Source organism: Lonchura striata, chromosome 2 (genome assembly GCF_046129695.1).
Source record: "Lonchura striata isolate bLonStr1 chromosome 2, bLonStr1.mat, whole genome shotgun sequence".
NCBI classification, from domain to species: Eukaryota; Metazoa; Chordata; class Aves; order Passeriformes; family Estrildidae; genus Lonchura; species Lonchura striata.
In genome coordinates, this window is record NC_134604.1 from 61,948,913 (window position 1) to 61,976,348 (window position 27,436).

Here is a 27,436-nt window from a genome sequence, read left to right on the forward strand (position 1 = left end):
CCTCCTCCTCCTCAGCCGCCTGACAAGGGGACGGGGGCGGCAGCCGCGGCGAGGCAGCAGCGGGGGCTGGCAAGGTAGGGGACAGCCCGCGAAGCTCCGCCGGTGCGGGCTGCTTCTCGTCCTCGTTCTCCTGCGTGCGGGGCGCTGAGGACCGGCCATGGTGAAGGTGTCGTTCAACTCCGCGTTGGCGCAGAAGGAGGCGGCGAAGAAGGAGGAGGAGAACAGCCAGGTGCTGATCCTGCCGCCGGACGGCAAGGTGAGGGCGGCGGCGGGACCGACCCTCCGGGGCCCGGCGGCGGGCGCTGCGCTCCGCTGCGCAGCGGGGCTGCCCCGGGAGGGGAGCGCGGCGCGGACGCCGCGGCGCTTTGTGCCCCCTTGCCGCGGCGCTGGCCCCGGGCGGGCCGGGGGAAGGCTGCGCAGCGGTGCGCCCGCCGCCCCATCGCCTCACGCTTCTAAAATGGCTGACAGGGCGAGCTTCTCGGCTCCGCTTCTCCCGACTCCGGGCATCTCCGTGGTGGCTCCGTTTTTCTGTTTGTTTGGTTGGAGGTTTTTGTTGGGGTTTTGTTTTGGAGGGTTTTTTTTTTGTTAGCCGCTACAGCGCGTGGACCGCGGCCACCCCGGCTTTCGGGGCCGGCTGCGCGCCCGCTCCCGCAGCCCCCCGGCTGCGAGGGGCCGGCGGTGGGAGCTGGTTTGTGCGGAGAGGGCGGGTCGTGCCCGCTGTTCCCCCGCTGCCATCCCCTCCGGGAGCCGCTGGCGAACTCCCGGACCCCGGATGCTCCAGGGCAAGGGAGCGCCTGGAGGGTGAAGCTGGGGCTTCGGCCGCGCTTGTGCCGCAGCGCGTTCGCAGAGCCTGGTGGTTGCGTGGTGCGGAGAACTTCGCCTCGGAACTTGAATAAAGGAACAAAGAGCTGCCTCCCCCCGCCCCAAAACAGCACCAAAACTCCGGGCGCCGCTGTCGCCTCCCCTCTGCTAAAAGCAACGAAGAAAAAACACCAGCGGCTTTTAAAGTTTTTGAAGTGCAAAACTGCCTAGAATATAAAGGGTTTTGGTTGCAATTTCTATGTTTTAGTAATCAAAACCAGTTTCTAATTCGGAGTAGTGTAATTTGCTCTGAGCTCTTTCGAAAGGGAATGAAAACTTGAAAAATGGCCAGCTGCACATAAACAGTGTCTTGCTGTTTTCATTTGCTTTCACAGTCTCTTGTGCATCAGGCCTCTGGGCTACCAGATTGGCTCTTCAAAAGTGATAGTGTTTATTAATTTCCTAAATCTTTTGTGGTGAATTTCTGCCTAGGAGGACACCGTCTGTTCAGTTTGTAGTGTGAAGTTCTGCCCTGGTGCAGGTTTTGCTGTGATTTTGATGGGGCCAGGTTCTTCACTTGCAGAATCCACTGTCATTTCACAGCCAAGGGGAACCAGAAAGGTGCTTCTAGTGACATCTCCCTGATACAGCAAGTGGTTAAATTTCACACTTCCACTGAGCATACTGTGCTTTCAGATGAAACTCTGACCAGAGTATTTAAGTCTCTAGAACAGTGTGCCACAACAGATGAGACAGTATTATTGCTCTGATCGCTTGCAGTTATACAAAATCCATTAGGTGCTCGTCTTCCTAAAGGAGTGCTATTCTCTAGGAAGCAGTGGCTTTCCTGAGCCCAGATTAAGCTGTAAAATTCCTTCCTGACCCCATGTTTGTGGTCAGTTTGACACCAAGCACATAAGCAAGACACAAGCTACGTGTTCCAGAAAATGGGTTTTTCTTATTACCTTGGAATCCAGACCTGCCCTGGATGATGTTTGTTTCCAGATAGCCTACCAAATTGGGCTTGTTTTTCTGCTGCTAAACAAACAAAATACATCTGGCTAATTGTACACTGGGGAACAAATCCTTCCGACCCTATCCAGATACTGACGGAAGCATGTCATTTGACTATGATTTCTTTAACGTGGAGCTGTAAATTCTAGCAGCTGAGAATTACATACAAGATCTGCCTTAACTTCGATTTCCTTGGCTAGAAAAGAGGCTTGTAAACATCTATTAACCAGGTCAAAAGGCGATCTGATCTCACAGTAGCTACTTAAAAGTTCTTGCACTGCTGTCAGGGGATGAACACGCCTGAATGAAGCTTGAAACACTCCTAAAATAGCTTGCTAGGAGGGGATGCTCAGTACAGATGAAAATTCCAAAAACAAACGAGCACTCTTGAGGGATGAGTCTTTGACATTCTCCTTGACACATTTCTATCTTTTGTCTGCAGAACTGCAAACCTGCACCTAACAGTGTGCAAAATTCTCAAGTAAGCTTTTTTTGAGCTTTTGTGTTTTAAAACATCAATAAAAGCAGATCTGGTACAGTAGCATTGTCTGTAGTTTTTGTAGAACAGGCTGTGCAATCCATGCAGGATTAACAGCAGTGAAAAAAAACACTGCTGTGAAGCTCTAGAGATATTGTGATTCTTCAAGTCTGAGAGCTTAGTCTCAGATCTTTGGGTGGCGGGACTGGGTGGAAAGGAACTGAGGGCCCTTGTAAAACTTGATACCTTTGAGGTAAGTGCAAGATCCACTCTTTGAACTTTGCCTTCTCAAATACAAGTGCATGAGAAACAGATCTTCCCCCACCCCTCCATAATTTCAATTGCCTATGCAGCTCTTTGGAGGAAAGGGAAAAAAATAAACCACATCTGACAAATGCATTATTCATATCACATTGCTGCTGGAAAACCCTTCGCTTCAAGTGAGGTTTGGAGGCAGTGTGGGAATGTATATTGAGAGAAAGAATTCTGGTAGACTGAGAAAGGTCACATATCCAAAACAGCATACATGGGACATTTGTTTTCCCTTCTCCTACATTGTTTCTGTAGGAAAATAGTTAGATCTGGATCTCAAGTGTAAACATGAAAAATATTGCAACATTTTATGAAGCTTTTTTTTATAATCAAAGTCCTGGAAGGCATTCTGGACTGAAGTGAAGGGAAAACCCTAAGAGGAGGCTCAACAGAATTGCACTACCACTTACAATTTTATAACCAAGAACTTAAAAATATTTGAGCTAGAGATATTAGTAAACTAGTTGAGATTAATGAATAAAGCCAAATACTCTGAAATGTCAAGAAAAGAAAAATTCATGGAATGGGCTTTTGGGCTAATTCTTTGACGGTCTCGTTCTGCTGCTTTTCCCAACACAGTGCCTTGAAGACTCCCGCTCTGCCATTGCAGGATTACTCTCAAATACATAATCTTCCAAGGACTTAGCAAAGAGCATTTGCAGCTAAAATATGCTGATGATACAGCATAGAAATACTCTAATCTTGCCAAAAATTACCCAATAACCTCTGATGCAGATACTAATCGGAAATTAATCATGGAAGGTAAGACAGGAAGAGGCAAGAAGAGTAGGGGATGTGTCATGGAAACAACGTCTTAAAAAAAAAGGTTTTGCAGAAGGCAGTAGTCTTAGGCTTTGGAGTATGTTACTTAAAAAGGACTTGAAAAATCTAGAGTGCTAATCCTGTCTCTGCATAAATCACTGCTTGGTATTATGGCATGTAGTGAAAGTGTCGCCATAATTACTGTAGGCAGCCATTAAAACGCTGTAATGTTGTAATGTTTTTGTTGTTGGGATGGTACTTCTATGCTGTAATTTTTGGCCAAAATACAGAATACTCTTGGTGAAGGGTCTTAGGCCACATTTCATTTTCCATTTTGCTCATTGTCTTTACAATGGGGTGTTTTATGACCCAGTTTCCCAACAAACAAACAATGTGTGGTCTTTTAACATTTCTCCCTACAATAGATCTTCAGAGAGCCAAAGATGGTTCTGAGCGTAGCTGAAGTCTTCAGACATTTTATAAAGGCCATTCAGTAGATTAAGTCTTCCCAAAAATCTTCGTGCCCCCATTGACTCAGGATGTTACTCCCTTCTGTGAGGTTTAGTGGCAACCTTTTAAAACTATTTTTATCTTTTTGGGTTGCTCAACATGGTGCATCTTTACCACATGCAGCTTTGTGCACAGAAGCTGTGGATTCACGCATATATATTGTGGCTGACCATTGGACAATGGTCTGCATGTGCAGAGAGTTCAATGTGAAAGTGTAAATGTTAAAAATTTTAAAAGCAGCAGCTTTCTGCATTTATTCCTTATGAGAAAATTATTACTCTGACCTTTAAAATTAGCCTTCTTTAGCTTAATCTTGCTTAAAGCATACTAAAATAGACTTTTTTTAACACAGAGGGAAGGGATCCACCTAGAAAATACTGTTGAGTAACAACTAATGAGCATTATTTTGCTGTGTAGAAAAACCTTCAGGTTTTGTGTAATTGATGTTAAATGTTTCTGAAATAAAGGCATTAGCTTTACAGTTTTTTACATATCTATATACATATATATGTATACAAAAGTTACTGTATCCACTAAAAAAATAGCAATTTGTTTATTATTTTGCTGTCAGGAAAGCAGACTTTCACACTTTATGGAGCGCCCCTGTAGCTGGGTAGTTCAGGATTCTTTTGTTTGATTTTCATTTCTTTTTTCTTTCAGGAATTTCCATATTCCCTTTATAGGCTTTCTCCAGCCAAATTTCTATAGGCCTTACACCAGATAGTGTTGGGGAAAGAGCAGTCTTTGTATTTTCCTCTATTTTCTGTAATGCAACTAGGTCATTAAACCAACCAGCTTCTGCTATCTGTCAGAGCATTGTGAAGATTAAGACATGATTATTTAAAAGAGGACCAGAAGTAAAAAATCCTGAGTAAACTCTCTCCCCCTTCTCCCAGATGTTGCTAAAACTTTAATGAAAATCCACCAAACCATAGGTGAAAACCCTCCTGTTTCAGGCACAAAGAGTACACAGGACTCATTCTGTTATTTTATTTGAATGGGTACCCAAAAAAAATTAGGGTAAATTGTGTTTTATTGAACAAAATTTGTGTTGTTAATGAGGGACTTCTCCTAAGAAAAGAAGCCTTGTAGCTGATACCTTCCCCTGCATTTTTTTTTACATTATGAATTTGTGCTACTGGTTCAGTACTGCAGCTTCCTGAACATAGGGTAACTGTGGCCTTGAGACTTTTGGCTCCTAAAGCTATTCCTTAAAGGCTGCCAGCAACTGAGACAATACTAAAAAACCAAGATCTCTAAAAGTTTGTGGTTCTCCTTTGACAATCTCTTGCTATTTTTAAGTTAGTTTAGGGATCTGGAATTACAAAATCCAAAATGTGATCTGGAGGAGCTTGTGTCATCCCCCAGCAATGGGCACAAACCTGTGGGACAGAGGAGTTCTGTCAGTGCTTGGTATCTCACTTCCTTGCTGTCTCTCATAACCTCCTGACCTGAATAACAATACAAAGCTTTGGTTGAGAACTACAGCCCTTTCCCAGCAGAATTACATTTAATGTTTCAAACAGGATGTGTTCTGCCAGACCTTTGTGATAACTGCTTCATCAGTTGTTTGTATAACTTATGTTTTTGGCTGACTGAGCAAGAGCTGATGGCTGTACCATAGAGCTCGTGTGAACTCAGTGCAGGGATGACTAGAGAGACAACGTGGATACTTTCTACAGTTCTAAATAGTTTCTCTTCAGTTTCCCAGACTTTTACTTGGCTGAAACCCCCTGCCCTAAAAATGTATTTTGAGAGCTTTTTTCCCCCTAAATATCATAATACAGAAAAGTCTCTAATTAGATGATGCTTTATTTAGTGCAGTATCTAGAAAAACTATCTTGCACTGTAATGTATCTTTGCAGTAAATGCCAGAAGTACTTCTCTTATGTTCACTTCAGTCTTTCTGTGCTGCAATACTCTTCTTGATAAGCCTCATGAAACAAGTTTTAAATATTAACGTTGCATAGCAGTATGAAGAATACCACTTAAACAGAGGCTGTTGAAAGTTCCATTCAGTGGGAAAGATCAAGTTAAATTAGTTAATTTCTGAAGATATGGATCAAAATGAAAAGCTGAGCTTTCCTGTGAAAATCATTTGAAAGAAAATTTTCTTGGAATCAGCAGCGTTTTCAAGGGAAATGATTTTGACTCATTCCCTTATAATGAATATTTAATCCAACATGTAAACATCAAGGAAAGTTTAATTTCAAAATGTAATGTGTATATATGTTTTTCTTCTGTTAAGTATTTTAATGAAATGTTTGAAGTTGCAAATGTAACCTACCAGTTGTGGGTTTATAGATTATTTTCTATTTTCAGATTTATTTTCTTTGTTATTTGTGTATGTTTTTTCCTTTTTTTTTTCTTATCAGCATTTTAGTAAACGTTGATGCTAATAGTTTTTGGGGTGGGGGGAATGTAAGAATAGTAAGCATACAGTAATGTTTTCAGGTAACTGTTCTGCAGTTGTGGTTTTGGAATACTTGTTGGTTTTATATGTATTTTCTAGCCAGTAGCCAGTAGCTACAGGCATCAGATAGGTCTTAATAAAAAGAAAATAGTCCTCTCTGTGACCCTCAGGAAATACCTTCAAACACAAATAATGCATTTTTAAGTCCTAGTAATTTTAAATATTCTTTATTCTGTACTTCCAAAAACACGATGACATTTTTAAAATCTAACTACAGCTGGGATAAGTAATTATGTGTTTTGTTACTTATTGCACAGATTTCTTTTGCTTTTCCTTATTTTTTCTCCCCTTCCTCCTCTTGTGCTATGATTGACAAAGGTTAGCATTATCTGCTTTTAGTCTCCTGATCGTTATGAATAATACAACATTCATTTTCTTACTATTTATGTACTGCTTTTTATCCTCAGTGGAAATTACTTTGAATCTACAGATGAAAAGCATGCTAATTTATAAAATTCGGATATCTGTCCTAATTTTACAGATGTGGTAAACCAAAGGAATGAGATAATTAATAAGACTGAGCTCTGCAATGAAGTCAGAAATGGTTTTGTGCAGACATCATGTGATCTAAGTAGGGTTTGGGCCATAACGGGCATACAGAAAAGCTCTAGGTCCTTCCTGAGTGATCCATGTGTCATCTACAAGCAAGGATCCTCTGTGCAACAGCTGTACAAAATTCATCATGACAAAATGCCAAAGTCATATTTGTCCAACAGTTATTATAGAGATCTTGAAAAAAAAATTGGTATCTTGTTTGTTCTTTCTGTGTAGTGTCAGTGTGTGTGTGTGTGTGTGTGTGTGTACATAAATATTTTTCTAAAGTTGATATGTTATTAAGTATGCAATACATATAATTTCATATATATACACATACACAAAAATAAAACCCACAGGCATTTTAAGAGTAGAGTTCCTTGGATGCAAGTCCTTGGTTAATTTGTGGTTGTCTTTGTTCTAGTCTTCAGCAAACTCCTGCTTTGATGGCAGCTTTCTGCTCTTCTGTGGGTAGAATGAGATGGTGGAATGGTGAAAAAAGAGCAGGCTGGGGAGATCATAACTGGGAGGGGTCAGTGATCTCTGGGGTGGATCTCAGTTGCTGAGTCACTAAGGCCTGCTTATTTATTTATTTATTTTAAAAGATAAAGCCTACACAGAAATAGAATACCCTTGCCCTTACACATTTGAAAATGCAGCAGCCTTTGCAAGGTTGTGAGGCCAAACACAACTCAGAGGCTGCTGCACAGTGCAATGAGTTATTTTGCCTAAGATTTGCAGTTTTGGGAAGCTCTTGGTGAGGTGTTTGAATGTTGGCCTGGTCTGTGATCTTGCAGGGTGTGATGTTGCCAGGTGCTGGGCAGTAGAGTGTGCTCTACTTCAGACTTGGAATAGTCTAATTGCACTGAAGCCCTTCAGTTTGTTACAACAGTTTTGTCTAGAAAGAGGGTGTAATTAAACATCAGCCTTCCACGATCAGCTCTCCTGTGCTGATACTCATAACTGCTACAATTAAATGCTATTCTGTATTTGCATATAGAATGGTTTCCACTCAGAGAACTGTGCTTGCTGTTCAGGTACTATTGCATTCTAATTCACTAATGCATGTATTAGCAGAGTGTGTGTTTGAGGACAGGGCTGCCATTCACAAGAGCCTCAACAGACTACAGTGATGGGCTGAACAAAATCTCATGAGTTTCAGAAATGGCAAATGCCAAATCCCGTACCTGGAGGAGACTCAGCCCAACCATCAGGATACACAGGGCACCACCTGGCTGGGAAGCTGCTCTGCTTGGAAAAGACCCAGGGCTTCTGGTGGACAGTCAGCTGGACACTAGTCACTGACATCACTGAAGGCTGTGAGCTCTCTGATCCAAAAAAAGACAGCAACAAACTGGTGCGAGTCCAGCAGGGGCTACTGCAATAGTCAGAGGCTGGAGGTTACACCCTGTGAGGAGTGGCCAAGGGAGTGGGGCTTGTTCAACCCAGAGATGAAACTGCTGCAGGGAAGACTTCCCAGCAATCTCCCAGTGCCTGGGGAAGTGACTGAAAAGACAGTGGTCATAAATTTAAAAAAGAGAGCTTCTGACTGACAGAAGCAAAATATTTTTCAGTCTTGAGGAGAACTGAATGCTGCTGAGGAAATTACCCGGAGAAGCTTTGAAGTGTCAGTCTTAGCCGTTTTGAAACCTTGACTGGTCAAGAGCCCTGAGCAACCTAGACAGGCTTCAGAGTCTGCCCTCCTTTGAAGCAGGACTACAGACCTCACAAGTGGGTTTTGTGATGCTGGATTCTACTTTTGAGAGAAACTGAGACACAGCCTTTGTAACTTGTTTGAGATGACATACCATCTGTGGCTGAACTGGGAATAGAGTTATTAAATTCCGAGGCTCAGTGGTGCATATGTGCATGCTAATGAGATCTCTTGGGTGAAAGAGTCAATGCCACTTGGGAAAATAGCCTTGAGAGAAATCTAGGTTAAATTCACATAGTGTTCCATCACACTGATGTCTGAGAATCAGGCAGTCATAGGAAAAAAGAAATTTCAGATATAAGTGAGCAGGGTAAGGGAGAAACAGGGGCTGAAACAATCAAGGTCAAAGAGATAATTTAGTATTGATCCATTTAAAGTGGAATAGGAACCTTCTAAGTTCCTGTTTTCAAACACTGATCTCATTCAGGATAAAGATGAAAGAAATACTTCATTAAAGTTATGGATTGATTTAGTGTAGTTTTTGTGAGTATGGTAGAATGTAAGTCAGTTGTAGGTCAAAAAGTGCAGGTGGGTAAAGGGTTTATTTTGGCAATGTTTTAAAATGAAGCATTTTAAGAATTGGACAGTTTAATGAAATGCCATGTTCAGTATGCTGTAACTATAAAGAGTGTGGTGATTTTGTTTTCTGAAAGCAAAGTACATTCTGAAGAATGTCCCATATGACTTCTTGGGCTTGAGGGATTTTGTTAAAAAAATTAATCCTTCTTGCCAGATACCTGTGCAAGCTTTCCACCTACCTGTTTTGGTCTATCACTTGCAGACTTGCACCAGAACACTTCTCTCTCCTTTAAATATGTGAGAAAACTAAGTGTGGAATGCAGAACAAATTTCCATCATTCCGGTTTATGAAAATATGTAGAGAAATTCAGCAACATTAATATATTTCCTAAATAAACCTGATTTCCACCCTGAGCATCCAGACATTTAGAGGTAAGACATTTTCCAAATGTCGTAGGTTTTGTTAAAGTTTCCATGGCAGGGAGTGAGGAGAAGTCAGAAGAATCATAAAACTCCAAAGTGAAGTAAAGGATGTGTGGAACTTTATTACTTGTCTAGCACAGACCCAGCACTCCTGGAAGTCTGATATGTTTTTTTCTTAAATGAAGCAAGTGGTTAGAGTTACTTCATCTGCTATAGTATTAGTGTTACTTTAAAACTGCAGATATGTGTCACAGAATGGCTGGCATTGGAGGTCATCTGGGCCAACTCCCCTGCTCTCGCAGGACCACCTGCAGCTGGTTTCTTGGGACCACCTCCAGTCAGCTTCTGAGTATCTCCAAGGATGGAAGGCTCTACTATCTCCCTGGGCAAGCTGTGCCAGTGTTTGGGGTCATGCAGTAAAAGAAGTGTTTTGTCATGTCCAGTAGGAGTATAAGATGACATTTAGGTCCTGTGGTGCTAATATCTGTACGGAAGAAGTCCCAGGAGGGCAGTCCTTGCCCTGACAGTTTGCAGGCCAAGAGCCACAGGAGTGCCCTGCTGGTTGATGTGGCAGACCAAAGTGCTGTGGCCATAGCCCAGCTCCTCTTCACCAGAGCATGAAGGGGCAATGGTGAAGGGAGGAAATGGAGATAAGATGTGCCCAGTTACTCTGCATGTGGCAGATATCAGCTCTGCTTTGGGTGGGGAAAGATACAGGGGGCATAGACATAGGATAAGTGCCCAGAGAAGGAAGCTGGTACGTCTTGAAACTAGACAGAGAAGAGGAACAATCTGGGGAACACCGCTTGAAGAAAACAGTCAAATACAGTGTTTGGTTAGTTACACACTTGCTGTAGAAAGCCTGAGATGAGGATATAGCCAAAAGAGCAGGTGAATCACCTGAAAAGAAGTCTTTGCCTGGTCTAAAAATACAACTTTCAGGGCATTTAAGTACCTTGTTACCTTCTAGTCCATGTAAGGCCACAGCTAACAATGACTCATCTTAATGCTACTCCAAAATTTAACCAAAACAGCAATTTGAATAGTTACAGGCTTTTTCCTTCTTTACCCATTTCTTTACCGGAGAATAAAAGTAAAGAGTCTTTAATTGTTGATTGCCATCAGGTTTTGCTGTCTCTTATCTCAGAAATGAAGGCAGTGTTTAGGTAAATCAGGATTACTCATGTTGGTTAGGAGTTGTGGATTACTCTTCAGGATATGCTTCTTTTGCTGTCCCTCTATCACAGAGCTGTGGATGAACTGCTGATTCCTGTCCTTAACATTCACCTTACAGTTGTACTTTTCTTTTACTTCCTGCAGAAAATTTGAATTTGTCATGTTCCAACATGTTTCTGAGTTTTATTTCTTGCTCCCCTACTCTTGCCTGTTTTCCAATTTTTGTTCTCTTTTCACCTCTGTCTCTCTCAGTACATGCAGCTGTAGCTACCTTCCTACCCACCAGCCCTCATTCCCTTTTTAAGATGATCTTGAGCTGACTGCTTATACTGATGTTTTTATTTTGTTATAGTTATGATGTTTGAACAATGAAATTAGTAATTTGACAGATGCTGTATGTTTTTATACAATTCCCCTATTATTTCATCAAAGATAACATTCAAGCAATTAAAACAACCTTGGACTTTGAACTTGTAAAGCTCCTCTAATTTAGTTTCTTCTTCTGGATTTCCTAGTGCTGTCTAAAAGATTTTGTATTTACTATACTATTTCAAAGACCATATACAGATACAAGAAATAGAAGAGGTCAATAGTACCAACTGCCTAATAGATTCTAATTGATTTATCTCCTTGGTTATTCAGGCTATATGACTACAGTGAACAGCAGCACAACTAAGGTCATGTTTTATGTTGTTCTTTAGGCAGAGAGCATTTAGTCAGATGGACAAGTCTCTGTCCATCATGACAGAAGAACTGGCAGAACTGGCAGTGTTGGCATTTGCAAGGTTCAGGTATCAACTGCAGATAAACAGCTATAGCTTGTTTCCTGGACAAGTGAGAAATCTCTGAAGCATCTGTTGTATACAGAGTGGTTTTTTCCAATTAGCAAGTTAAAAGATTATTGCACTTAAAATTTAAATTTAATTTTATTAGTAAGCATAGAATTGCTGTTTTAGAGGCAGATCAGTATGATCGCCTTCCAGATTCAAAGCATCTGCCAAGTGAGGAGTCTTGCAAAAGCCTGCCTTAATTTCCCATCTGCAGCAAGTAATAAATAGAATACCAGGCTTGGAGCAGTCTTCAGGCAGGAATACCACTGAAGGAATGCAGAGCTCCTTCTAAATTAAGTTCATTTTAAATGGACTTTCTTTTGTGAGGATTTCCTACAGATGTCATATTTACAAGTCAGAGCAGGCGAGCCTGACCAACAGAATTCAGTTTATACAGCTATTGGTCAGTATTTTATTTAAAGACTTTTTAGCTTCTCTCATTAAAAAAACACTTCCAGGGAGTCATCATTAACTTCCCTTCTTCCCGCTCCACTAATTAAGGCTGCAGTTGGTCAATATTTGCCTTCAGGAAACTTGGTCTGTCCCACTGTGTTCTGTCCATCCATGTGAGCTAAGTGGCACACAGAGGACCTTGGAGGAAAAACTGTTCTGAACAGCTTCCAGCCAGTTCTACCCATGTAAACTGTAAGCTTTTATATATGTGTTTGTGTATATGTAATAGATGTTATTCTCACAAGTGTAATTATGGATGTTTTGGGTGTTATGCTGCAGACATTTTTAGTAATGTTTGTAATACTCAGTTATGCTCTGCATCTGGTTTCTCTGTGGATCAAAGACTGTTCATTCCAAAAGACATTTCTCCCTCCCATAATTATTTTTATTGCTATCTTATCTATTTTAAATTTGGGACATTATCTTTTGCATAGCTGTCCAGCAGTCATACAGTATTCTGGGCTTCTCACAGCATGTTGTCCGTCATATTTGGTTTAGATAGGTGTGTTCTTAATTTCTGCAAAGAAACAAGGTCTGATAATGTTCTCACTCATTTTAATATGCACTAGACATATGCCTTGTAAGTTTATAGACTGCTTTACTTTTATAATGTTAAAGCAATTATATTCCACTATGTACAAAAAGCCACAAGGGGAAAATCTAAGTAATTATCAAGTCTAATTATACACATTTTTGGCTCAGCATTGGAGCTTCTTAGTATACATTTGTGATATTACCCCAAACATGAATTTGGCCATTCTAAAATATAGCATTTATTAAAGGAGAAAAAAAAAAAAAAAAAAAAAAAAAAGGTAGCATTAAAATTGAACTGAAAAGAGCAAGAGAATATATGGCCACTAGCCATTAATAACTGCTACTGTTTGCAAGTTTACGGGGTTATTAACTTATTGTTTTTTAAATTTACTGCAGAACAGTAAATGCTAATTGTCATAAAAATCTTCTTGCACACATCTCTCTGTAGTTGAGAGTGTTCTGATAAATAGTTGGTATCATGTGCCCATCTGAGAAGTGTTTCATTGTTTTAGTAAGAAGGCAGAGAGTAAGTTTACATTCACTGCAGTGATCACCAATGAAGGAACCTGTTCTGAAAACTATGGTCATCTTATCACTTCCTTATGAGAAGACTAGATTTGAATCTTGCTAGTCTCAAATAATAGAGAATTTAATACTTGTTTTCTATCTGAAAGGAAATTGTTACTTCAGAGCTTGATGCTATTCAGGTTGGGAAGTCCTGAACCATTTATTTTCAACACTGTAGAATTTAGTTTACAAGAGGCAAAGAGATGCTTCTGTTTCATGACTTATCCATGGGAAGTAGGCTAATCAAATGTTTTCCAATTGGAACAATCAAGGGAAACAAGCCAGTTTTGGGCTTGCATCCAGTTCCTCTTAAGGCATTTTGCATCAGAGATGAATTTTGTGGCATCACCTTAAGGCTGAGGATTCACAAGAGAGCTGAAAGTACATGGAACAGGGATGAAGCAGAAGAGAGGAAAGAAAGGGACCAGAACAGTAATCATTTATTACTGCTCACAGAAGTAGAGAGGCATATTTTTAGAGGTCAGTGTTCACCTCAAGTACATGATGCTTTCTTTTGTGAGATACCTCTGGCAGTGGAAAGCTGGCCTAGAGAAAAATTAGTCATTGAGGCTGCAGTCTCACGTTGTGCTCTGGCTTCAGAAGTCAGCGCTGCTGCCGGGGAACAAAGTGCAGCTGTAACTATATGGGGAGAAGCGCTAATTCAGCACTGTCCCTCTTAGTGGGGATCTGCTTTCACTTAATGGGTTTTTTTCAGAACATGAGTCACCTGGAAGGAGGATGAGCATCCATTGCACTTCCTTCTTTTGCAGTGCAGAGGGTCAGATTTTTATAGCAAGGGACAAATTATTCTTTTGGGTCAATACAGCCCAAACGAAGCTGTTATGACAACAATACAAAAGCTTAGAGAGCTTAGCCATGGGTCAGCTACATATGTAATTTGGTTTCAGTAAATTATTTATAACATTTTAATTTAAGCTGGTTTTAAACTGCTTGACAATGTACTTTGTTTTCAGGCTAGGAAGTCAATTCTTTGTTCTCTTTCAGTAGCATAAAATCTTTTCAGTGTTGTCAGTTTCAGATTCTACCTGTGCTTTCATTCATTCTCCTAAGCAGGAGCCTAAACTGGGCTTGAACTCATGCTCTGAATTTAATGGGCTGTTTTTGGTAGGCTGGGGACAAATCAATGATAGGCAGCTACAAATACAAAATAGCTTAACGTGCCACCACAAGGGACACCTTCAGAAATAATAATGATAGCCTTTAGCTGGTGGTAGAGGATAAAAGATTTTTATTAAACCCGTTGTTTACATCTGTCATCTCATATATCAAAGCAAAATTATTTAAGGTGGAATACTGATAAACTCGTCCTTCAGGTTTCTCCTAGTATGGTTAAAGAGTAAAAGTTACTTTCTTTTTCTCTGATTATTTTGGTGGCTTGTGGAAAATTGATCTGACATTAACCCCCATTTACAGGTAGGTGTTCATACTCTGTGTGCCTTCCTCACCATTTCTCAGCTGCATGTTTTCGTAGTCTTTCTGGACTTAAAAAAATAATGAAAACAATAGAAGAGGCATTTATTCCATTAATGGATAATTCTGGTTGAAATTAAAAAGGTGTGGGGGATGAAAGCAGGTCTAGGAAAGAATAAAGATACTCTTTATATTCTTCACTAGGGAATATTTTGATATTGTATCCCAGAGGCAGTTTACTATCCCTTTTTCTGGCATTAACTTGGAAGGGTTTAAGTGACAACTATTACAAAAAGTTTCAATCAGGCGTCCTGTATGCTTTGAAATATCTAGGGAAATAGTTACCTAATGATACAGGGCAACATAAAAATAAAAATCCTTGGTTTACCTGGTTTAGATTTATAATTGAGATGATTTATAGAAGAATCCACAGTGACTCTCAACGTGACCTGAGAGTTAATTAGATTAGCATGGGTATTATGTCCTATTCTCAGTCTCTGTAAAGAGCCAGGTTAAAAATCAGGCAGCTAGTAATCCTGTAGTTTTTTACACTGAATTCCTTAAATAATTGGTATTCTAAAAGTGTTAAAAAATTGTTTCTGGTCTTTACATTGTATCTTTTCAGTCCACAGTGAATGCTATTTTGCTGATTTCACTTTGCCTTGTAATGTATCCCAGAAATGTTGGTCTGAAGGGGCCTCTGGAAATCATCTGCTGCAGCCTCCCTTTAGAAACAGGATGGTTGCCAAAGCAAGATTAGCCATGGCTTTCTGTAGTTGAGTCTTGAAAACCTCCAAAGATGAAGATTTCACAATCTGATTTACTATGGTATTTAGCAAGGTAAAGTAAAATAAAATGTGTGAAATATCTTTAGTTTGACTCTAAATATTTCTGAATCAGATTTTGGCAGCCATTGCCTGGAAAAGAAGCTGCATTGCCACTTCTGTATGAAAGGTAATTGCAGTGTACTGTAAAGGTGGGTTTCATGTCACTTAATTTTAGCTGCATATGAATTAGGTACCTACTTTGTTAACCAAGGAATTGCCCTCTGTAATCAGTGAAAAGAATTAAGTCCCTCCAAAATGCTACTTACTTTTCTCTGGGATAGTTGAGTCATTCCCAGGAAGTGCCACTTTCTCCCACCATTTACAGGGAGGGTCCCCTTTCCATTTGGTGTCAGACTTGCTTCAGCCAGATAAGGGGAATTCCTTCCTAACTGGGCCTAGGCACTGGGTACTTTACCCATACCTTTGCTCAAGTGATGTGTCATCCTTAATTAGCAAATGCAGTAAAAAGGCCCAGCACATCAGACAAAACATTGGCCAACTATGTCTGTCAAAGCCTTCTCAAGCGCTTCTGTCCTGCTCTTCCTCAGTTTTCTTGTTTGGTATTTTTTGTTCATTCAGTCATAATGATTTTGCCATGGTTACCCCTCTACGTTATTGTTTTGTGGTTGCAAAGGGGTAATGAATTTCTTTATATTTATTTGAATTCAGATGTTTTTCTAGGATTCTCCAGGCTTGGAACAGGTTAGTTCAAAGTTGGATTTTTAAAGTTGTTTATTATTAGTATTAGTATGAATATGAGTATGAGTATGAGTATAAGTATTAGTATTAGTATTAGTATTAGTAGTATTAATGTCTTTTTTACTTTGTGTATGTTATGCAAATGCTTGGGGGAGGAAGGAGCATTGTAATGTGACTGATAGAGGAAAGATTTTGCAAGCAGCAAAAGTTTATTGCTTAGAATGCCTGTGGGGACAGCATAGTTATGCAAACTAGTGCCCTAAAGGGGAAACATCCTGTCATTCCTTCAGTATTACAGAACAGCAGATAGAGCAGAAAACTTCCTTAACAACATCTTACAAAGCATCTTTATATTTTTTTAATTCCCATCCTCACTATTCTGCCAGCCAAGCTGTGGTAAAGACTGTTTTGTTCTGATGGAACAACATAGGAAAGGATATATTTTGTTGCTGTTACTGCCTTTGATTTTTTGTTGGTTTTTTGAGTTCACTTATGTTGCATATACTAAGGTAAAACAGAATCTGACCTCTCTGAGTTGACTTCCTCGATCTGCTGTTGCCTGAGAATGCGTATTTTTCTGTCTGCAACCTGGGAAGTGACTCAGAGTGCATTATTAGGTATCTCAGGAGATTTTGTTGTATTTTTCTCTTAAGTCGGCTGATTTAGTCAGTGATGATGGCATTAAGAGTACAAGTTTTACTAAACTTAAATAGACTTGTTTTAAATTTTACCAAATACAGTCATTTTCTAAACACTTGTGCTAAAGTGCATACAGCCTTTTCTGGTGGCTGCAGTGTTTGTATTTGCTGAGTCTGAAGTATCTGCTCTCTTGCCTGCCTCGGGAACTGTGTGTTAAGGTCCCTCTCTGATGCCTTGCAGGACCCTGAGGATGCAGTGCCTGTTGGACAGAGAAGGGCCTGGTGCTGGTGCATGTGCTTTGGATTGGCCTTTATGCTGGCTGGTGTGTTCCTGGGTGGTGCCTATCTGTACAAATATTTTGCATTCCAGGTAAGTCACATACTCATTATGAGAGGGCTGTTTTTCTCTGTGGGAAGAGGAGCAACAGACTGTTCTTTTTGTGTAACATTTAGAAGAGGAGGAACAGACTAAACCAAAGGAAACAAACTATTTTTTTCTTTCCAAAACTTCACGTTTTCCAAAGGCCGGAGTTTTGCCTTCTCTGAAGTTACCAATCAGCAGAGGAGAGCAGGAGTGAACCTGGCAAATAAAAGAGAGCAACAGTTTTGAAAACCTCACTTTGCAGAGAAAAGATTGTATCTAAATAGGACTTGGGTTTAGGAGCCCCAGCGGTGTCCCAGATTTTTGTCTACTCTTTTTTCTCTTTCGAAGTGCCAAATACTGGAGGTGGATTAACCCCTTGAAAGCCTCCTTGTTTGGTCCCAGGTTTCCTAACACATGAGCACTGCTAATGTACAGGAAAGGAGCTGCTTGTGAAAGCACCGTAGCAACTCTCCCCTTCCCTAGCCTCCACATGGATAAGAAATACGGGCCCTGCAGGGGACTGGAGAAAAGCACAGTCAGTGTGGTTTAAACATGCCCTGTCAAGTCTAATCCACACTGACAAGATTAGACCTCTAACAAAATGTATTTTCAGTCTTTTAACAAATAGCACTGCTGCAAGAGGAGCTCTGTGAAGGCAGCAGTGCCTGGGAAATGGAGCATTTACCTGAAACATTGGAGATCTGAGTTAAATACTGTCTCCCTTGGGGGGAGTTGTCACTGGGCAGTGCTGGATGTGCTGTTGCCCAAGTGGTGGGAGCACACCCTCCCTGCTTCAGAAACTGCTGGGGTTGCAAGATCACAGAGCCAGAAAGGGAGAGGGTAAGCAAAACATGAGTCTCTCTAGCCCACTGATTTGAGCACCTAATTATAATATAAAAAATCATGTTCTTGTCCCTGATAACAGGATTGTTACTTTTCCCCCCTTTTCTAGCTGCTAATGTGGAAAGCCAAGTGATTAAACATGGGAAATTCATGCTGAACTTGCAGTTTGCAGTCTATTTGGCTATCACATTAACGAAATTTACAGGGGATAAGTAGTATTGTGAACGATGCTGCCTAAACAGCACAGCTTATCCTAGGGGGTGGATTAACGAGCTGAGGAGCTGAAGGTTGCTTGCCTTTTTAATGCACATTTCACCCGTGCTTAGCATTGCATGATCCACCTTTCACCTGCCAGTGAGATGAAACTGAAAGTACCATTTAGTTCAAACCTGTGCTGCTTGTTTATGAGTCAGATCTGCATTAAAATAAATATTCAGGAATTGAGCTGACATTGCACTGAAGACACGTTTTCAATGTAAAATTTTAAACTGATGTCATGTGCATATGCAGAGTTCTATATTTCTAAAACTATTTGGTGTGTAAATTCGGTATATGACTTCCTCTGACTCCAGAACTGTATTTTACACTTCACTTAGATAACCTGCCACATGTACTGTGGCAGGACACAAATCAGTTATTTCAATTTCTCTTTTTACCTTTTTGTCTCTTAAAACTGTTCAAAAATTATTTTAGAAACTGACTTTCAAGACTCTTGAAGTCCTGTAGAACTAAGCAACTTCACAGAATAATTGAGTTTGGAAGGAAAGTCTTGATGTCATCTAGTCCAACGCTCTGCTACAAGCAGGACCAAATTTAGAGTTAGACTTGCTTTTTAAAGGTGATTTAGATGACCAGTTTTAATGTTTATATTCATAATTTTGACAACAGTTAGATCATAATTTAATAATAATAATAATAAGCATGCATATAGATGTAGGAGCTTCATTGTCTTTCTAAAAATACATGGAAGACTGGATTTTATGAACCTGCTTTATGGGATCCTGTTTTCCTTGAATTCAAGCTAAGAGCTCCCTCTGGGTTGAGTGTAATTGAAGTTTTAGTCTTGACTTGTAGACAGCAACTGGCTCCTGCTTTAGTGTATGAATCAGATTAAAGGCAAAAAAAATCCTTTAGTCTGACAAGTTTTTCTTCAGAGAGTATTACTTTTGAACTTCTACATTACTGATATTTTGTTGCTGGGTTGTTTACTATTTTTAGCAGGGTGGTGTGTATTTCTGTGGAATAAAGTACATTGAAGATGGCTTAAGTTTACCTGAGCCTGGGGCAGAGGCTCAGACTGCTCGCTACCACACAATTGAGCAAAATATTCAGATCCTGGAGGAGGAAGATGTTGAGTTTATCAGTGTGCCAGTCCCTGAATTTGCTGATAGCGATCCTGCTGATATCGTCCATGACTTCCACCGGGTAAGAAATATGTCTGAAGATGCTGCAAGCATTTAAAACTTGAAAAATGTTCCCTCTCAGTCATCCTGATAAATATACTCACTTATTATGATGGGGGAAAGCAGAGGGGTAGAGGAGGCAGCAGAAATGTTTTGATCAGCAGCAGGCTGCAAGCAGTTATTAACTAGGCATAAAGTACAGCAGAATGTAGTCATCATTAGGTAGTGTGCAAACCACCATTTGAAAATGCAGTTCTGTTTTTGGAAAGGGAAAAATCTTGGCTCTATTTGCTCTCCTTAGTATGAGAAACAGAAGAGAATATTGTTCTTGATCTGCTGAGTCAACTGAGCCAGAATTTGACCAACTGCTGTGATTGCCAAGAGAAATTTGGAAAGGGCTGAGGTAGCTTTGACATCAGCTTGTAGGGGCTGATTGCATCTGATGTCCCTGGGTGTGTTCAAACACTCCTAGAGGTGCTCTCCAAAGCAGCAGCAGAAGGAGAAGGACCATGGAAGACAGCTCATTTTCCAGATGCCACAGGACGCCAAAGTTTAATTTCTTTGTGCACCACAGGCTACTACAATTCCTAGAGGCACTGAACTAGGGTTTCAAAGCTATCTTCCTTTTTTGGAGATATAAACTTGATTGATAGGAATCATGGTAATAAAATTCTCTTAAGGCACTTGACGGGCCTACAGCTCTCAGTGTTAAGAGCATCTGTAAAACAATTAGAAGCCTTCCTTTTCTGCAGCAGCATGGTTGGAGCTGTCTGATGGCAGTGAAATGTTGTACAGCTGGTTTTCAGGAAGCTAAATCTCTGAACATTTGAAAACTTCACTGAACAGCTTTTTTTAAGCTACGCTGAAAAAGAATAGGGAAGTGTCCTATTTTTTATGCAAACTTCAGAGTTTAAAGTGCTATCTGTCAAATATTCATAGCCAGATTTGGAGGAAAACACTGCTTGCTCAAACTACGTAATTGAAATAACATTTCAGAATATATTTAGGGACCTTCTGTTAAGAGTTAGAATAAAGATTCTAAAGAGGGAAAACTAGAAAATGGAAAAAGAAAGCAGCATCTAAGAAGCAAGTAAGAACAATATAATATTAAACATTTACTCTTTTATTTAATAAGTTAAAGGCTTTGCTCTAAAGGTCAGTGCAAGGGTCATTTGCCATAGATACAGCACTTGCTCCGTGTAGTGAGATTAGCTGCACTGATGATTGCTGTCCTGGCATTATTTCATCTGTTGGGCCCCTGGTGCTCAGTATTTTATATACATACACAGCCTCAGAGCTTTCAGCAGCTAGACATTACGTCCTTTTTAGCAAGAACAGGTGCAGTAAAACACACATCAGTGAACAGGGCCACAGGATTCATCAGGGTAATTCCCTGAGCTTTTTATCAAATAGTGGCAAATACTGCCATTTAGGTACTGTATAAAGATAATAATTCAACTATGAATAATCATTAACCTCGCAAGTCAGTCATATTTTTGAACCTAAAATTACTTTTGTTGTATTATCTGTAGCAATTGTAATTTCCTTCTGTGTTTTGTTCGTTGAGCAGCATTTCCTCTTTAAACTATAACAAAATATAAAATCATGAAGATTAGAGCCAGGTTTTTGCCTTGTTGTTTCACAATGAAGGCACTAGCCATAAATGAATGCTGTACTTGTTTCCATAACAGCTCAGGTACACCTTTGTAGTTTCCTTGCTTGGTGCATTTGAGCTCCTCATTTCCTGCTGCCTTGCTCAAATCCCTGTCGAAAATATAAACTCTCATCATGGCTGCCCTTTGTTTGTGCTTTTAGTTGCCCTAAGATTGGAGTTTGTTGGACAGACTTTCCAGTGAACAAAAGAATAATTTGAAGAACAGTTCAAGGCAATAGCAGTTCAGCAACGTCTGTTTGTCAGTTTTCTGATCTTCTAGTTATTTTAATTGAAATAAATGTTTTTTCAACAGAGACTCACCGCCTATCTTGACCTTAGCCTGGATAAGTGCTATGTGATTCCTCTGAACACTTCAGTTGTTATGCCACCAAAAAATTTCCTGGAGCTGCTCATCAATATTAAGGTATGATTAAATCACAAGTAATTTGTTCTTAAGACAGGAAGAAGTCAAAGTTTGGGTTTTTTCCATTCTGCATAACTGTGACATTCACAAAAGGCACATGATTGCTAGAGATCTTTGTGAAGAGAAAAAAAGTCTGTAACCTACTTAGACAATGATCTACAATCATGAAGGAATCATTAATTCAGATGAAGGCAAAAAAATCTGATTTTCTTCAATGCTATAAATTTGGCTGACAAAACCATGTAAATGTGGTGTAGCTGGACTCTGATAGTAGTCTGTGGTTTTAATTTATAATTCATTGTGACTGAAGTTTCTATAAAGCATGTGTGCACTGGACTAAGACTGGTTTGCTGAGAGGCATGGAGTAGATAAGACTGGGAAATACTTTTAACAAGGGCATTGTTTAGAGCCTAGGGCTGGCCCCCACTTCGATCCAGTGGCTTGTGGGGATCCAACATGAGATGTGTTGGATCTGCTGTGCACTTTACATAATGTATGCTTTCAGTTGCAGACTTAAATAGTATTTACCTTGGGTTCTGGCTTTCTGGTTTCTTCACAGAACAGCAAAATAGTCCAGTAGGGAAGAGAGCTGATGTCTAATATTTGGGGAGAATGTTTTAATATTTTACTGGGCTTTTGTAACTTCAGAACAGTTACATCATCCCTCGGTTTGTATTTTTCAAAAAAGGCTTTGGAATTAAGACTCCAGGAAACATTTTAGCCATTTCTGAGTGGTTTGTATGTATAAATAAATATCATATGAAAAGTTTCTACAAGTAAGTCCTTTGCTGCTTTTTTGCTTCCTATTTTGAGACTGGCTATTTAACCACATTTTCATTTCCTGTACATAAGGATAATGTGGTGCCTGTAAAACTCAGTGACCCCATTTTTTTAACTTTGTCTGTGCTGTTTTCTTTCCATTTTTAGATCACACAAATTCCACCATTAAAATCTGTTAATTTCCTAGTTTGTCATTAGTACTGAATCAAATGTGCTTGGTTTACAAGTAAGAGGATAACCAGGCATCACACATTTAACTGAAAATCTGTGCAAAAGCAAACAGTTTTGATCATTGTCCCCAACAGTGGGTGCCCTAATTTTATGAGACATCTGCTTAATTCTCATTGTATTAACAAAAAGCTGTGGGCATTTGATGTCACAGAAAATCAGGCTAAATGTTTGTAACTGGAATTTGGAAAACTATGCTGCAGATACATAAAGTGAGTAAATACTGTCCTGCAGTCATGCTGGTTGGACCAGCAAAAAAAAATGTATTAAATTAATGTGTTAGTTTCACTAAAATGAACTCTAAATACATGCAGAGGGTATTTTATGTACATGGAGGAACATGGGCTGTTCTGGTGTTTAAGAAACACTATAATTTTAGCCTAAAGTTCCACATTTCTGTATATTGATACAGTTGGCTTCAATGTGCAGACATGAAAGGCCTCCTTTGTTTCTTTGGGAAACAGAACTGAAACCCAGATATATTTGCTCATCCACCTCGTTCCTGCTGCTGAGCCAACTGGCTAATTTTAACCGTAGACAGTGCACAGGATGTCTCAAAAATGGTATTTGTGGCTATGCTGTATCCCAGTGATGGGTAATTGCTCCTGCAGCATCTGGGCAGAGGAGATTCCTGCCCTGAGTTTCCTCTCCTCCTGTCCCACCCAGGGAGGACTGAGAAGGCTGAGTCCAGGGTGGGCTGGGAGGTCCTATTTGGAGGGCATGAGCCCAGGAGTGTGCTTGCAGGCTGCCCCCCAAGTCCTCAGCACTGCTGCCCACCCTGCCAGTGCCCTGCACTGCTGCTGTGCTCTGCCACTCCCTCAGGGCTCCTTCTTGAGATTCGACAGACCAGGAGTTAAGATGCAGGAATCTGCAGGATTTAATTACAAAATAATGAGTGGGATAATTTGGGAGAGTGATGTTTGCTAAGCTGTTACTTACAGGAAAAAAAAGTTGCTGTTGTTTTCCATGGGCTTGCAAAGCACAATATTGAAGAAAATATTAATAGTTTATTCATTCATGCAAAATTTAAAGTGAATTTTATGCAGACCTTTCTTTACTGGGAATAATAGCATTTAATCAGCTTTCAACATGTCAATGGAACTGAAAAGATGATCTTGTTTCACAGCAGAAATTTCAAATTGTTTATTGTCAGTAAAAAATACAGGGTCTTTCACAACAGAATCTGAATTTGTTTTCACAATAACTGATCTTTTTTTTTAAAAAAGCAAGGAACACCTTCTTTACACTGCTATAGATTAGAACCACTCTTAGCAAGATTTCCTAGTATTTTAAAAAATTGATGAGTATTTAATTGTAGTGGTATTAGAAAACTGGCTGGCAGCTAAGTCTGGGTATCTTCAGTCATGTACAGTGAGGTGTGCACAGAGCCAGATTCCTCCATCATTTCATCTGTGGCAGAATATTACTGGAGGGACTTGGGAAGCCTTTGTATGTCATCGTGGCTCTCCGCTTTTTCAGTATATTGCCTTGAAACACCTGATGTCCCACTTTGGCTTTGTAATAGCTTTCCACATAAACAACTGTGGGAGTTGCCATAAAAACTTGAAGGGATAGATGGTTTCGTCTTCGCTTTGGTTTGAGAGCAGTGACCCATGCTGTGAAGAAGTTCAAGGCTTCCCAACCCCATGGACTGTAGCTGGACTATACTGCAGCTGATCTGCTTCATTAGCTGGAGTATCTCCATGTGGATCTTGGTTCTGCCAACTCCTGCTTGGGAGCTGTTCCCACTGAGGTCTGGTGAGCTGTGGGACCCCTAGGGAAAAAAAAACAAACCTGCTGAAGGCTGATGCTACTGTAGCAGGACAGCAATGGAAGTTCTGTGACTTTTTTGCATGCAATTGTTACATGTTTCTGTACTGTAGTAAAGTTTGCACATTTAGAAAAAAAGTCAGTGGCTAATACATATTTTGAAATAATTTGAGGATACGATGAAGAAAAACACTGCAAAGTGTTTCTTGTGTACTCAGACCATGAAGAGATGGCTTTTGACAGAGCTGTTATGTTTTTGTTCAACAGGCTGGAACATACTTGCCTCAGTCCTATTTGATTCATGAGCAGATGATTGTTACTGATCGCATTGAAAATGTGGATCAGCTGGGATTCTTTATTTACCGCCTCTGCCGCGGCAAGGAAACCTATAAACTACAGCGCAAGGAAGCCATGAAAGGTAAACGCTCCTCCCGCAGTCTGGTGTGTTGGCAAAAGCTTCAGGGACACCTGAGTGTGTTCAAAGAACACTCTAATTAAAGCAAGGCTTGCTTATTGCACTGACTAGCTCTGTGTGCCTCAGTGTGTCTGATATTTTCTTGTGCAGGTGTGGAAATAAGTCATGTCAGTCATGTCATGGTGCGAAAGTGCTCAAGTTCCCCGTGACCTAGGAGTGCCAAAATGTCTGTGTGTGTGTGCATGGGTGTATTTTGTGGAGCTCAGGCTTTCATTGATGCTGTTCTTCAATCTTGAACCCTAAACCACCCACCCCAAACCTAAGAAAAATCTTTGATATAGGAGAAGCTTTAACCTTATGGTCCCAAGTAGAGAATTGCGAGGGTTTTTTGTCATTAAAGCCATTGTTACATGTTGTGAACAGGCTTACAAAGAAAACTTTAAAGTAACAAAAAAGGAGGACAGTTAATTAAAAGCAAAAAAGACTGTTTATTACACGCTGAACAACTGGAAGCAAAAGCCTCCAGCTAGTCCGGAGACCGTTTCAACAACTTAGTAAGTGTCCTAGGGGTGTTTCCAAGGAAACCAGCTCCAAGGAAAGACCCCGGGTCTATTGTCTCCTGACTGGGGTACTCAGGATCCGCACTGTGATTTCTCCATTGCTGATTAGCTCATAAGTTAGTGCAGTCTTGGCCAATTGTTTTAGGATTCTTGCCTCCTATTGCTTGGTCTCGCTTCCAATCTTGATCCAAGCTGTGGCTGTGCTCCACAATGCTATACTTCTGGAAGCTTCTCTGCCCCCTCCACAAAGATTGGCATCTCCTCCCCGGTTCCACTCCCCTTTTATGCATGCACAACAGTACTGAGTTTCAATATAACTAATCACCATTTGTTACTTGCACCCACAACACCTAACCCTGTAAGTACACAACCTGTTACTTGTATCAACAACATCCAACCTCATACATACATTGTTAACTAAATTTCTAATCACAATTTGTTACTTGTACCGACAACATTTAATCTTGTATATGCATTGCAAACTACATTCCCCAGAAGTTGAAATTTTATTCTTTTGTTCATAACGTCTTCCTCTTTGTGTCAGTGAAATGTCAGTAAGAGCTTGTCTTCACAGGAAAATTATAGTGCTTGGTACTTTTTTGTGGAAAAATGGTTGAAAAACATTATTTGGAAGAGTCTTGAAGAGCTATTAAATACTGCCTTAAAATTTGCATTCAGATATTACTTGCATTTGCTTTTTGGTTTGTTTTTTTTTTTTTTTTTTCTTTTATGGTTGTTTGATTTCTTTTTGTTGTCTAATCTGCATATGGTGTGCAAGTGCACACCAAAGCATTTTAATTGCTTCTGTCATATTTGAAACCTGGCTGCTTGGGAAAACAAAGAGAAGAAATATAATTTATAAAAGCAATTTAGATTGATGTTTGAAAATGAAAAGGTTTTAATAGCAAAATCCAGTTAAAAATTCAGTATGTTTATCTTGTAGTAATAAATGTCCCCTGCAAGCATTTTTACAGATGCGCAGAGAGAGTGACTGGGAACTGATCTGAGTTAAAAACAGCCAGTGGGGGGGTTTTAGCAGGTTGGTTTTCACTAAACCAGTACTGGAATTTGGTTCACCACACTTTCAGGATCATTCCCTGCTAATTGATTTTCTGTATCTGAATGTGTGTCTGTTTTGTTGGAGGGGTGGGTTGGATAGGGGTAGTTCTGATTTCTGGTGACATCTTATCATAGCAAATGTAAAACTTCTGTCTCTGATGTACCTCAGCCCTTCTTCTCTTGACACTGTTGTTCTTTACGAATACAACAGGAATTCAGAAGCGTGAAGCCATCCACTGCCGAAAGATTCGACACTTCGAGAACAAGTTTGCTATGGAAACACTCATCTGTGAACAGTAATGAGGAAATGTACTGTTACAGGAGATTTTAAAAGTACAGTATGACCCCACCCTTTGTATTGTGTGCAGTGATTATTTTTTAAGATCTTCTTTTATGTAAGTAGTGGACAGGGCTTTCTTGCTGAACACATCTTCCATACTTCTCATCTCATGATACATGTAAAATCAATACGTTTTAGTTTTCTCCTTATTTTCAGGTGTGGTGTTCTTCTTATATTTGAATAGGAATTGTATAAAGACTTAGTTGCTCGTGCATTTCTGTGAATCACAAATACTAGGAAGAAGAAGAAATCTTTGAAATATCCACCAGTTTTTAAATAAGTAAAATTGAAAAAAATTATTAATGTACAAATGGACTGCAAGAGCTACTTCTAACTGTAATATTACCTGCTATAGTTTGTTACAGCATATAGACAAACCTGTATTTGACTCTCCTAACCAAGTGCAATTTGTTTTGTTCTTAAAATATTGTCATATTTACCTTTTTGAGATTGATTTCTGACTTGATGTTTTAAAATGGCAAGTGTTTGCTGTAACAATCTTTTAGAAAATTAAGAAGTAACTTATGTTACTAACTTGTATATAATCCATGTATGTGCAATGGAAAATAAACCTTATAAACATGTTTGTCTAAAAGTCTTGTGTTTTCTTCTGGATTCCAGTTTACTACTGGATGACTTCTAAGAAGAGGGGACTACAGTTACAATTAATGCATTTTACTTGAAGTGGTGTTTTTAAAGACAGAATAAATGGCTGAGAAAAAAATACAAACAGAGAAACATGGTTTTCTGTCCCTTTTCAATTAAAGGCAATACTCTGCTGCTTGCTGAAATTCTAAATGTGTATTTCCACAATACATATGATCAGAGTGGAGACCCAAAGCTGATCTAACATGTTGTTAATGTCTGAAATCCCTGTCCTGCATATTTGTCAAATTATGGG

At 39.8% G+C, this 27,436-nt stretch overlaps 1 protein-coding gene across 1 annotated transcript; it reads left to right on the plus strand.

Moving 5' to 3' along the window:
* ITM2B (integral membrane protein 2B) lies at window positions 1-27,119 on the plus strand. Its single transcript, XM_021528432.3, has 6 exons — window positions 1-256; window positions 16,937-17,065; window positions 19,121-19,327; window positions 21,273-21,383; window positions 24,429-24,579; window positions 26,407-27,119. Exons 1-6 carry the CDS (start codon window positions 158-160, stop codon window positions 26,493-26,495), a joined length of 786 nt encoding a protein of 261 aa, XP_021384107.2. The 5' UTR covers window positions 1-157; the 3' UTR covers window positions 26,496-27,119.
* The last annotated feature ends 317 nt before the right edge of the window (window positions 27,120-27,436 follow it).

Coding starts and splice junctions, on each gene's coding strand:
- ITM2B (XM_021528432.3), top strand. CDS start 158: ATGGTGAAGGTGTCGTTCAACTCCGCGTTGGCGCAGAAGGAGGCGGCG. Junction 17,066..19,120: donor ACAAATATTTTGCATTCCAG/GTAAGTCACATA, acceptor TACTATTTTTAG/CAGGGTGGTGTGTATTTCTG. Junction 19,328..21,272: donor TCGTCCATGACTTCCACCGG/GTAAGAAATATG, acceptor TTTTTTCAACAG/AGACTCACCGCCTATCTTGA.